The following is a 14370-nucleotide window of genomic DNA, read 5'->3' as shown; positions in this document are numbered from 1 at the left end:
TGGCACTTCCATGGAGTTGATATTTAGTCATTTAGAAGTTAGATCTGGCATTTGGCAGTGAGGACTTGGTTTTCATTCCATATTGGAGGATTCTACAGCTCTAATACCAAATAAACTTAACAAATATCTTAGTCATCCACAGACTCTCTGAACTTATCACTTCTTAATCAGTCGAGATACTCACTTGGAATAGGCACACCAGTGGTTTTGGTAGGGGCTTTGCTTCTGGAAGGCAGACAACTCATTAATTTATCATGACAACTGGGGAATGGAATAGAAGAAAAGGGCAGTAACACTGATCCTGAAAAATCATGTCAGAGAGTGAAGTTCTGGAAGAAATTCCAGAAGGGGAAAGAGCTGATTTTAATGGTAAAGAGCTGCTTATCATATAATGTGGAATGTAAATATCATATCATATGGAATGTAAAAGTAGTGATCCTTTTTTTTTCTTCAGAAAGAAAACCCCAGAAATTTGGCATATTTACCAGAAGTCAAATGGAGAACATGGTGAAGGGGAAGAATGTCAATGATAATGCAGTTAGAAAAGGTGAACAGGGCAGTCCTGAAATCCTTCCAAGGAAGAAGCTTGACACAAGTGAAAAACATTTTAAAATTCAAGTCTGAATTAGGAGGAGACAAAAACCTTGTGACTGATGGCTGCATATCTGCTTAGTTGGTGCAAACAAAAAAAAGAAAATAAAGCAAAAAGATTCAGAAAATATTTTGAACAATGTAATGCAGGAAAAAATGCAGATGTTGAGCAAAAGTAAAGTTGCTTTTAGACATAAAAAGCAAAGAGGCTGTATAAAGATGTGAGGGAGAGCATTTTCAGAAATTTTTTGTGAGTCAATGGAGGAAGAGCATCTATAGCTGAATAACATCTAGCCCTAATTTATGACTATGCTGAGATTTTTATTATAAATTAATATTTTTTGTCCAATAGGGAAGATAATAAATAATATTCTAATGCAAAAATTTAAATTTCAAATTGAAAATATAATGAATGAGCAAAACAGTGACCTTTTTCAATTAGGAGAAAAATATTCTTCCAGAGTGTATATCAATGAGAGATGTTTCAGTGGTTTGCATACTTCTTATAAAAATAAATATCTGCCATGGAAACAAATGAATAACATAAATATGTATTAAAATTATAAGGCTCTGTTGCCAAGGCTTTGACTAACAAGTTATGGGAAGTTGCTAAGGAGAAGTCAGGTGAACATTTATTATTTGATCCCTATCAAGCAAATGAGCATATAAAATGGGTAGTGATACAAGACTTGGCTTGAACCCCAGTGACAATTTCAGAGGACTGCTCAAATTGTTGGATTTCAGGCATAGCTTCATAAAGTTAAGGAGCTAGATGTGCTCAGCTTTTAGTGTGATTAATAACAAAAGATCTCCAAATTATGATTTAGAACAGAAACTTGTGTTTATTAGAAAAACCTTTACAAATAGCTTTGTTCTTATTATTGAGCATACTGGGAGGCTGTAGAGATCGATCTGCAAGTTTAGGCTCTTAAATTAAGAACCCAGGTTTAGCTCCTGAAAATACTACTCTAATGCTAACAAAATGAAAAACCCAAAGGTGTTCGGGTTTTATGTTTAGGTGTTTTGGGTTTTTTATTAAAACAGTGTTTGAAAACCATAAATAGTCAAGTTTAATTTTTCTAGGCACTGCATAAGCAATTATTCCTAATACCAAATATGCCTTTGCGTTAAGTTTTCAGTGAGATACTAGTAATTAGTATTTTACAAAGAAATGCTTTTATTTCGTGTTTTGGGAAGAATTACTCACTTTTCCTTCCTCAGGACAGGAAAAGTGCTGGGCAGCAAAGTCTAGGTATTCATTCCAAGCTATACAGGCTCTTAATTTAAACTTTGTTTCTGTGCTTTTTACTGGATATTTGTGAGCTATTGCTGTATGTTTCTGAAGAACAGCTAAAGCAACAACCAATTCCATTGTATTACTTATATTTGCTTTCAATCTGATCTGTGTCCTTGGTTGTGCTATTCTAAAATTCACTGTGCAGTATAATTTGGGACAATTTCAACATAGTTCTCCATCAGCAGTTATCAGAAATGCTACTTAAGGTTTACCACAGAGATCTTTCTAATATACAAGATATTTAATATGCAGTCTATATGGCTCTGTTGGCTGATTGCCATGTGATCACTTTTCTTTTTCTCTTTTTAGTGACCACATAAACACTCAGCATGGATCTAGAAGAACCTTTCTCTAGTTACAGTAAATTTAGGGGGACAAAATATAAAGAAGGCAAGATGTGCTCAGTAACAGAGTGTATCCTCAGCAGAACTCATCTTACAGGGTACATGTCCTCTGCATCGTACTGAGTCATTGGGTACAGTTTGTTTTAGTCATCTTGTCTGTTAATAACCTGAGTGCCTTATCTCCCAGTCTTCTTTGACAGTCCTTGAATTTTATTGGCTACTTAGAAATGTAGATGTTTAGAAATTTAGTGCCAGTTTCTAAAAATCAAAATAGCTTCATAAAGAAAGTCCTTGAGATACCGGTGGAAAGGGTTGTCTTATGGGACTGGTACCTACACATCTGGATACATGTGGTCACTGCATGAGCTGATAGGTAGTGAATTCTAAGGGGTCAATCTATGTGCACGTCCATGTGTTATGGAGTTATACATGGACAAAACATGGGAGTGAGCTGTTTGTTCCTTTTTTTTCCTTGCAAAATGGATTCCACTTTGAGCCTGTATGATACATTTCTAGTACCAAATTATGCGGATATAGTGTAAGAAATTCAACAAAGATCTGACTTCAAATGAAAAGGAAAACAAAATATACTTGCATTTGAAGGCCTGTTGCAAATATTTTGTTACAATTTCCATATACACCATCCTTTTGTCTTTTATCTATCAGTTATAAATACTGTAGCTACTGATACTTCATCTTTGGCTTGGACATATTGCACCTTTAAATGACTGTTTAGTATATGAACTGTTACTTTATTTACTAATACATGTACAGCTGAAATATATTTAAACATGACCATCAGAGGGCTGGCTGTCAAGAATATCACTGACAAAATGAATAGCATTATGTTGACAGTTTCTGTTTTCCTTGGAAAAGCAGGAACACAAGTTTCTCAGATTTTTTTTCTCAGATTTTTTCTTAAAACAGTGAATTACCATTATCTTTCAGTAAAGCTGTATCAAAAAATATCTTGAAATCTCTTCTTGCTTCAACTTTCTCAAGCTATCACCTTTCTCATATATACTGGCTCACAGTATCAGTAGAAACTAAGACAACTCTAGTAGCTAGCATTTCACCAATAATGTATTGCTGGATTTTGGGGGGGAAGTTCTTTTACCCTTTCTCTCAGGTTCATGCATACAGTTTAATAAAAAATATCTGGTAGTCAGGTAGTGACAGTTTAATGCACCAATGTCAGGACCTGAAGCTTCTTGAGTACCTTTTTCTAAATTTGGTGATTGAATGGTTCAGTATAGCCATATTATTTCTTTATCTGAGAGCTGAATGTTATGGGGTGGAAAATATTAAAACAAAGGATGTCTCTGGTTTTTGCCTTTTCTGTGTATATGCAGAAAGTGGAATACATAATTGTAAGGTTGTTTGTTTACCTAGAAAATATTTTTTACTCTTAAGCCACTATAGCAAACTTTCTTAATCTATTTTCAGTGATATTTTTTTGTACGTGTGTACTATTTTACATTAATAACTGATGTGAGCTAACTGGTTGTTCAGGTTAGATTTGCATTCTGATCCAAAGATTACAGGTTGCTGAATTATCCCTTAAGCTTCCTAGCCTTGTGGATCCATTAAGCCTTAATTAAAGAAACATCTTAGAAAAAATAATCAGACCATTTATATCCAAAGAAGTTGCACATTGGTCACTTGTTTGTTCAGCAGCATGAAAATTATTATTTAATGAAAATTTTAATCACAGCAAGCTTATAGATAGATATATATTAAATGCATTAATCTTTCTATAAGGTTATTCACAATGTATAAGGTTACTCCTCTGAAAAGACTGCTTCAGATTGCTTTCCGGTAATGCTAATACCCATTAAAAAGATGAATATATATGTGTGTAAGTCAATCATAAGGTATTAAAGAGGTGTAGCAACTTAAGCTTCTTTTCTTCTTGGCAGGTCACTTTGAGAAATGTCCTAGTTCAATTAAAATATTTTTTCCATTTCCTAGGAGTAGATTCAGATATGCTCTCCCTGTTCTCTATCTTATCTTCACTGTCAGGATTTAAAACAAACCTGAGATTTAAGAACGATAGTCCAGCTACTTCAGACTCTGAACAGGTTCAAATTAAAGGAGTATGTATGTGTATATGTTTGCATCTTCATCACACATATGTGCAGGTTAAATAATTCAGCATCACAGAGGTGCTTTATTTCAGTCTGTTTACAATTTTTGTAGAATTTAAACAGCATTTTGTGTTCTGCAGAGACCCATCTTCATTTCTACTAAAGGAAAGGATTGTTTTGCTAGTATACAACTAGCACAGTCTGGTTTCATATATTCCTGCAGTGTTGAGTTTTGGTTAGGAAGAGGTCCCTGTGCTAGGGAGTCTAAGGACTCTGTGCATTGGACTCCATTAAGGGCTCAAAAGAGTAGTTGAGCAATAGAAACTAAAGAAAGCCTTTGCAGCTCCCCTACTTCCAAGATTATCTGTGTGTATTTACCACGCTGCTTTAGAGTCTATTTCACTATTAGCAAAAACAGCCTTTCAACAATTTTTGTATGAAATTTGTCTTGATATGCCTCCCTGGTATTGTGCCTGCCAAAATTAACTTTGTGTATTACTTTTTTGTCACCTCTCAGCTCATAAAGTTAGCTGATTCGTTTTGGAGTCAGAAAATGTTCAGGCAGAAAATTTTGATCAAATCAACCTTGCATGGAAAGAATTGCTTGTTTGCCATCTGCAGTGGGCATTGATCCCTAGCTTGTTTGTGGCTTGCATTTGTTATGCATGAGTAAGCACATTAGCCTTTTCATGTCATTCATTAGACACTTAGTCCTTGATTAGTGTTTCGTAGTTTCTGTCAAATATGCTACTGCTCCTTTATTCATTTTGTCTTTGGTCTGTCTTTTTCTTTGGCTTCAGTGTATAGAAAAGTAACAGTTAACCCCAACAGTAGTCCTTTTATTTCCTTTTCTTATAGAACTGGCTAACAAATATACTTTTCTGATGTTGGCACATCTGATGTGAGATAGAGTATGAATGATGGGTCTTTCTGAAGTTAACAGTGTTATTATTTTAGTTCAGTTGGCAGGCTTTGTTTATAAGTGTGATGTCTCAGGGTTTACTGTCTGCTTTATTTCATCCGTCTCCAAGAACTGTGGGATCACCTGGATATTTGTGGATATTTGCCTTATAAAGTTGCATTGCACATAAAACCAAATTCGAAGTAATGCTGAGTGCAGTCTAAGACTGTAGCAATGAAAGTTTCAGGTGACACTTTGAATGACAGGACAGAACAATGAGACATTTTATGACTAACACCAGTTCATTCTCTAGGGGTTTTTTTGCTGCCATTTCCTAATAGGACAGTGAAACGTTAAATGGCAATTCCATTCTTAAAGATGATAGAAAAATAAATAAATAATGATGTGAGTGTGCAGAAAGCAACAAACCATATACATCTTTAGAAACTACATAATAAGACTGAAAAAAACTGTATTTCAAGGGAGCCAGTACATTTAGTGATGACACTAAGTGATTTTATTTGATTGGTGGTCATAAGTTTTGCCTAAAAAACCCTATGCTACAGCTTTATGTAGGTATAATGTGTTTAAAATATTATGACTTACTTATTGTTCTTCTATTCATAATCTTGAGTTTATTTAAATATTATCAATCTACCTGAACAGTTTTATATTTGACATGCTATTAAAGTTCATGCATTTGTTTTGCCAAGTATTTAAAATTATTTAAAATGTCACTAAATATAGACTTAATGCTGATGTAATACTTCTCTGAAATTCTTAGCTTTTACGTTTCCTTAATCATTTCAATTGGTAAAGAATGTATTTTTTTCATGTGTATAGCAGTAAATTATAGGGATAGTTTTGTTCTTAGATTTTGTCAAACTTTTTAACATGGAAACTGGAATTAAATTTCTTACTAACTGAACTAACTCTTCTTATATTTATATATTTATATATGCAGAATTTTAAGACATAAACATGATCTGAATAGATTTCTGTGTTTACTATCTCCTGCAAAAATGAAGACTTTATACATCTCATACTCTCATACATAGTTTAACACACATATTAAAAGATGAAAAAACTTTTTACTTTCTTAATCCCAGTTAGTAAATTTTTTATGAATTAGTATACTAACTAAAGATAACATTATCTGGAATGAGGAAAATATTATTTTCATACCTGCAAAGGAGCTAGATATAAAAATGCTGTGAATACTGATTCTAGCACTCCAGTGCCAAAATATTTCATAGAGCTATTTAATTTCACATTCTTTATATGTATTATTTGCATAATTTACTTAATTTTAAAAATATATAAAATATATCTAATTTCATTAATAAGTGGGTTTTTTTTATATTAAAAATCCACTCGTCCCCCCCATGATTTCTTATCCTGAAATAGAGCAAATGGGGCCTCTTCTGGCATTTATTCCCATTTTCTGATAAATTTTAGAGAAAGCTATTGAATGGCTATATGCAGATATCAAGATATATGCCTATAAAGTAACTGCTGAATCTGAATCTTTACTAAAGGAATAGATTTTATAGACTTTATCCAGTTTTCCAACAAGAAAGAAGCATATGAATGGTCATACTGTAAACCTTCACCAGATTTAGATGGTATTTGCTCTACAGAAGTTGAAGATACTTCCAAGGGACATAACTATCATGTCTGATTTGTAAAAAGGAATTATGGAGACTGTAACAAGTGTAAAAAATTATTACGTTCAGATATATCCCATTCTTGGAACAGTGTGCCTGTAAGCTTTCTAAGTGATGAATATTGCTCCTGTTGAAAATTACAGTTCACAAAAAGCCTTACAAATTCTATACATTGTTTACAGTTTTGGTCTTCTGTTTTGTAATTTCCCTGTCACCATAGGTTTATGTTGTTTGTTTTATTTCCTGTTAGGATGCTTCAATTGCCCACAGATTCCATATCATGAGAGAAAAACATCCAGAGAAGTTCAACAGTAGGTAAGAATCTATTAGTATGTGCATATGAAAAGATTCTTTTGGTATTATTAAGGTATGTTCTGTGAGGGGTTAAATTTTGCACATCCTTTAAAATATGGATTCTTACAAAAGGGAGGAAATTGGTGCATTTTATCTGAAGTATATGCTCCCAGCCTGCTTGTAGTGTAACTGTTTTGTATCTGGTATTTCGACTGAAATGAATAGCAATATAAATAAACTCTTCTCACATGCGAAATGTTTGACTTGTGAAAGTAGCCTGGACAAGATGAAGCATTGTGGTATCTGAAGATCCCTGAATTGACACTTTGCCATTAGGCACTGAAGAACACTTATTAGACAGCTGCAGATGGTGATCCTTATGTTTCATACCCACACGCACACTGGTAAATTGACAGGGGGCTCTTCCATATATACTCTTAGTAAGGGCAAGTGAATGCCATTTTACACATAAATGCTTTTATCATTAAACAGCTTTGGATATGTAAAAAAGTCAGGAATCCGACTGCATCTGTTCCTTGTGTTGCTTTCTGAATTGCAATGTTATCTCAGAGCTTTTCTGGAGATTAAAAACATATTACAACATATACTGTAAATTCACCTCCTTTCAATAGCTGGCTTGTTGAGAAGCTAATATTCATAACGTTATGCTTGTGTTTGTCTTTTCTTATTTTGGTAATTTAGCACATATGTTGTGATGGGTAAAAGCAACATTTCAGAAACTTTAATTAACATTTAAACTTAAATGGGGAGAGGAAAGTAAGATATGAAGTTATTTGGAATAAATGAGGAATATGTAGAAGTAATTATTAACACAAATATTTTGTTATTGTGAGCCTACCCAGAGATTTTCTTTAATTTTCCATGAGGGTGATCTGGAAAGTCTGATGTAGATGCAGATCTTCATAGACCTGGGGATGATAAATAGGCTGTTTGTCCTGTCATCCTAGAGCCGTACAGAATGATGTTTCCATATGTTTGAATATTGTCTAACAATGTTTTCATACTGAAAGCATTAATTTTACATTTAAGAGTCAGAGGTGAGGGCTTTTTTCTTAAATACTCAATCTGTTTAGCATCTATGCAATAACATACTATGAACCTGAGTGCATGTTTCTTTTCAAATACCACTGTAAGTATTTGTTTTGGATGTCCTCCTCTTCCTATGTCAGATACTTATCATTGTGAAAGAATTTTACGATGAAAAGATCTGATCTCAGGCCTGATCTGCACATCCCAATGTATTACACTCGTTCAGCAGTACTTGAGACACTGGACATTTAGCAAATTCAGATATTCCAGGCCCTGCTGGTGAAGCTAGTTTATCAGTGGTCTTTCTGCATATTTTCAGCAGTTGGCAATTATAATTTATAAAAAGCTCTGCTAATAACATGAGTTTCAGATCTGATTTCATGTCACAATAAATCATATGCCATTAATAACATCTGCTAGCAGACTCACCTTGAAATTCATCTATATTTTAAGGAACCTGATGTTTCTAACATTATCTTAAGGAAATTAATTACAAAAATATATAGTTTCAATCCCTACGTGCTTTGATACTGCTATATTGAAAGAACGTGAAAAAAGCTATGATTTTCTGGGTATTGAAAGAATATTCAAAAAGATTATACATTTCTAAAATGAATATAAAGATTTGAGGAAAGTATTGTAATAGAGACTGATGCTTCTAAATGTCTTCCTTTCTATAGTTAGACAAAAATGCAGATTTCTATTTTTGTTGAATGCAATTTTCCAGATTACATTAGTTCACAAATAGTTTCTTCCACTAACAGTTATTTGCATGTGGCAACACTCCATAATATGTTGCAGCAGTGTTTTCTTTCAGCGTGTAAAAATAAAACCTTTTTTCAGATGTCTGCTAAACCACAAGACTTTTATTCACCAGAGTGTGGAATTTTATGTGCAATCTAAATGATCTAGGATCAGCAAGTCCAGCTCAAGTCACATTCATAGTGGGCTCCATAGTTCATAGCACTTACTCATTTGGAAATCCTGTTTTCACATATGAATATTTCTCATTATTTTAAAAAATCAATTATTTTGTGGTTTTATGTTAGTTTCCTCCTGCCAGATTTTCCAGTGGTTTGAACTCCCACAGCTATCACTCAGTTTTGTAAAGCACTGAATTTCTACGCTGAAAATAAATATTTTAAAAGTTTCCTCACTGAAGCAAATCTTTCAGTTCATGCTGCATGCAGAGGTGTTTTGAAACCCAAGGGTGTTCTATTTGCTTCAGTGAAATAAGTCAGGCTAAGTTTGGGGTTGGAGAGTCTTCTGCTTTAAGTCTTGATAATGATCCTGAAATTCCTGAGGACATTCCTTGACACTCTGATCCCAAGTTCCATGTGTAAATAGAGCATACCAGTAGCGAAACGCCTGAAACTTGTGTGTGAAAGCAGAATCTTTCTGTACTTGCTTACCTTCTCAAAATGAAGATGAGGAAATATCCCAAGGCTTGGAAGGACTTTTTAGTGACTAGTAACCAATATTGTAGACTGCTTTGGAGGTGGGTGGATAATTATTTAGGAAGTCGGACACGTTTCAAAACTATCCCATGATACGGGACACAAAGACTGAGTGTTATTGCCTTACTAAAAATAGAAATAAATTAAGATGTGGATTTCTAAACTGCCTGCAGATACTTTAACAATTAGTTCTTTGGAAAATCTCAGATTAAGTATGTGTAAATACTCATGAATTAAAAATCCACATTGTCTTTTTTTTTTTAAATCTTCACATTACTTGGTGGCTACCTTGTGGCTTTGATTTCCAGTGAAACACTTGTTTCTTTCAGATTCTTATTAAAATGAAATCAAGTCCCTTTGTCAAAAGACTCTTCTGTGTTCAGAAACTTAAATTTGATTGAAAAATGCTTAATGCATGCCTTAATCACTTTAAAATGTTATATTTGTAAGCTGCCATATAGAATGGCTCCATATAGTTTTCCAAATAAGGATCAGCATAAATACTTAAGAACTGTTTTTAAATGTTTTCTTTATATTAAATTATATTATAGTATTTGAAAATGTTCATAACTTGATCCTAAAAATAGATATGCAGATTTTTTTCTTGTAGTGGTGGTCAAATAGAGTAGAATGGAAGTGAGAACAGAGTGGCATCCCCGCCTCTGTCAAAAGAATGAATCCTAATATGCCATTTTAAGTAATTGTATCTTAAGATCATTAGCACACATTCTCAGAAACCAGTACTGACATTGCATTAAGATTTAAATGTGTTCATAAAAGCCAGAATCTCACCTTTCACATTCCCCACTCTACAGGTGTGCAGTGCTAAGAACCCTGTGCTTGAGAAAGCGGGGTTCACTTCCCAGCATCTCCTGCTTTAGAGCAGGGTCAGATTTTCTGATTTCAGTGTGGAAGGGCAGAGTTAACCCTAGGGGGAACAAAAGTTACAAAAGGCAGCATTTCAAGTAACAGTATCATTAAACCAGGACATACTGCTGAAATAATGATTCAGTTAGGCCAAAATATCCTGCAGGGAGATCTGTGTAAACATCATAGACTCGGTGCTGGGAATAACAGATGTATGAGATATGTGACTGGAATATACTCAGGAAAACAAAGAATACATTCAACACAGAAATAATTCAAGTTGATATTACCTATTCTAAATTGCATTTATAAATCGCATTTCAGTCTTAAGTTTATCTATCACTGAGGTTTTCAAACAGTTTATTTTCCTCTCTTATGATGAGCAAATCCTAAAGCGTGAAAAAAATCCTAGTCCTAATATTTCAATGGTACTTTTGAGATTTTCTTCCATCTTTCTTAGTTATGCTTTTATTTTGTGCCAGTAGCTATGCACCTAATCTGTTAGGAAATTTTTAAGTAACACAAAGTTGTGATTACCTTTGTGCAAGTGATTTTCCAGAGAAGAGCTGTTCTTTTAATGAATATGAGTGAAGGAATTTACACTTTTGTTTTGACCTATGTTATGGAACACTGGTTTAGTCTGGAAAAGACACAGACTGAAAAAGTGGGAAAAATGGCAGGTAAATAACCTTTAGCAAGTTTTTTCCATGTGTCCCTATTTGACTACTGCACTATACAATGTAGTCATCATAGTATCATATCTTGACTGACCTCAAGAAAAAAAAAAAAGAAAAAAATCTCATCATGCAAGCACTGTTACTGTATTCTAAAGCTATAATGTAAAAGGTTTCTAATCTAAGCCAGAACACAGTCGTTCCACTTGAATATTGTAGATTCCCCAAATCAGTTGCTATTTTTTCAGTTTAAGTGAAGGAGTCTCTTGGGTTGAATAACAACTTCATATTTGCAGTGAATATACCGATCATCAACATAAAATTTTTAACCAGAACTGGAGACATTTCAGTCTTTCTTTCTACCTCTCCTCCTTTCCTAGTTGTGACTGAGCTGAGAAGATACTAACTAGCCCCACAGAGAGACCAGATTGCAGACATCTGTTACCTGTCCCATTGAACCCACAGGTTTCTTTTCATAAAAGGATAAGACTCCAGGGAACAATACGTCTGAACTCAGACAGTGTTACTGCAATTGTAGTCATCAAAGAAGCAACACAAGCAAAAATATTTTCACATGAGCAAGACATGGCTTGTACTTAGCTTATTCTGACTAGTTCTTGGTTACAACATTTATAGACAGAAAGAAAAAGGAAAAAAACATAAAATAAAAAAAAAGAATCAGCCTGTTCTTTTCTCAGACTTCAAACATGCAGGAGCTTATCTTTAGAAAAAAATGCCTGAAGTGTATAATGTGTGCTTGAGTTCAGTGAGCTGGGATAAAAGAGGATACTTGGAAAAGAATGCTGATTCAGACTACTTGTATCTGTTGTCTACATAGTAAAATAACAAGTCTGAATCTGCAGTATCTTCACCTCTCTTTGATACAAGATTTCATATTTTTATAGTTTTCCTAGAATGTGTTCATGGCTGAAGGCATTCTGCTTGACAGTCTTCTTGCTCTCGGGCATTATTGGTGCTATCTGGGGACTGATGTGGTTGGAAAACCTTAGGTTCAGACTAGAAGCAGTGTGCTGTACAAACTGTATTTAAGTGGATGTCTCTAAGTCCCAGCATCCCCTGTTATTTCAAAGTGGACCTCTGAATGCAGCGTGCTGTGTCAAACCCTCAGAGCAGCAATGAATTTACGTTTGTATTCTCTCCTCAGCTGTCAAAATTCACCACTGCAGGACTAAAGCAGGGTCAGGTTTTGTGCTGTTATTACAGTGTGGGCTATCCATTCATTGGGCTCTTCCAAGGAAAAGGCTGTTGTGAAACACTTGCCATCCTGCACTTTTAAAACCAAACAACTAAAATGTGTATTATTGATACTGATAATATATGGGAATATTTTTTTTTTCCATTAAGGGAAGATATATGTTTTGAAGATATGTAATGATACACAGTTGTTAAAGGAACAGTTGCTTTAGAAATTGTCAGGTAAACTGTACTGCCACATATATGTTAAAGTGAAAGGTGTATATGTTAAAGGGTGAAAATCATTGCATTGTCTAAGGGAAGGGATTGTTTAACATGATGCACAGTCATATAGAGGTTTTGGCCCAGCATGCTTTCTACAAACTTTTGATTCACAAAACGGGTCTATCCATGTGCTACAGGCCAAGGTCAATAAAATGTCATTTTCCTCAACTGGTGTCAGGCTGGAAGAGGCATTTATTGAAGATGATGTTTCAATACTCAGAGTAGGTAGTTGAATATTTTCTGTGAATTGAAGTGTCCATTGGATGTGCTGCTAGTTCTTTGATTAATTAGAACTACTCCCTTTTATTAAAGTATATGAAAGGCAAACTTCACTATATAGGAGTTAAATCTCAGGACTCTTCCAATGTTTAGTCACACCACTTGAAAGAACAATTAAAAACACAATGAGATAAAAAGCTTTCTACTATGACTGCTATGACTACTTTCATTTGTAGTAAATCCACGTGTGAAGGGAGTCTATAATAGACAAGAGAAACACTAACAAAGCTACTAAAGTACAGCTTGCTACTGACTGCTTGCTGATGGAGTGCAGTCAGGTTCATTCTATACAAATGAATAAGGTTGTTTTCCTTGGTTTTCATGAGCCCACACTGAATAAAATGCATCATGATAGAATTGGGGTTTTTTAATATCAAATATTGTTTTCTTTTTTTGAAGAGGTGGAGTTATAATCAGAACTGGTGAATACTGTTGAATACTGGAAGCTGATTTTGAATTAATTAATTTTGGATTAATTAGTCTTCAAGTCTCTGAAGTAAATCTTTACATATGTTTCATGTGGATATATATCATGTTTACAAGAGATGCTGGGCTTTATAAACAGTTAATCAGCAGCCATTTCTAAAATATATCACAAAACCTTTCTTCAAAATCCAGTCAAGTTTGCTAAGTGGCCACAGCACACTTATGCATGATATTATTGACTATATCCAAGCCATTAAAAGCAATGAAATGAATTGTTAAGAAATAAATTTTACACTTCCTACTTAATAAACATAAACACATTATTCTTTACTAAAAGAAATTAAAATTTAATCACAACATGAAAACCTTTACTCTGAACTGTGGGCACTTTATGGGGCTTTTTTTAATCCTTTAATTCCAGTAATTAAGCCCCTATTTTTAGAGAATGTTATCCAGGCATATGCTACTGTAGCCATAGATAATGAGTAGAGCCCAAATACTCCTTTAGTGCAGCATGGGCTGACATGATTTACAGCATGTGTCTTTACTTGCTTTGTGCCTTAAGTCACAAGAAATTGGGTCTTAGATTTTCTTTAGATCCAGAATCTTACAACTATTATATACCAGGCTTCCAACTCTGCACTCTGAAACTGAAATTTAGTTTGTGTCATATGGGAGAGACTTAAGTAATTGGAAATATATTTTTTTTTAAATTTAGCCAATCCTCCTAACCCTAAAAAAGAAAATTTTAGTACTACAGTTCAAAATTAATTTTTCACAAGATTACATGAAAAGTAATCCTTCCAACCAATATACCATCCCTGATTAAATAACCTATAGTTCTTATCTTTGCTAATTATATAACTGAAGTGATTTTAAGTAGTCAATGTATTGAATAAATATCCCCTGTCACCAGCTTTATCAGTTCAGGTAACATTTCCAGTTTTCATCTTTACT

The 14370-nt window shown here is 34.0% G+C and overlaps 1 protein-coding gene across 6 annotated transcripts in view; it reads left to right on the top strand.

The window, feature by feature from the left end:
• DGKB (diacylglycerol kinase beta) overlaps positions 1-14370 on the top strand; it is a 286640-nt gene that overhangs the window by 145653 nt on the left and 126617 nt on the right. For all 6 annotated transcript variants that reach the window (XM_030445130.1, XM_030445128.1, XM_030445131.1 and 3 more), the window contains one exon: positions 7138-7202. In XM_030445130.1, coding sequence (XP_030300990.1) covers positions 7138-7202 — 65 coding nt within the window. The remainder of the gene's footprint in view (positions 1-7137; positions 7203-14370) is intronic.

The sequence above is a fragment of the Calypte anna genome, chromosome 2 (assembly GCF_003957555.1).
Source record: "Calypte anna isolate BGI_N300 chromosome 2, bCalAnn1_v1.p, whole genome shotgun sequence".
Taxonomy (NCBI): domain Eukaryota; kingdom Metazoa; phylum Chordata; class Aves; order Apodiformes; family Trochilidae; genus Calypte; species Calypte anna.
This window is presented reverse-complemented; position numbering and strand designations above follow the sequence as displayed.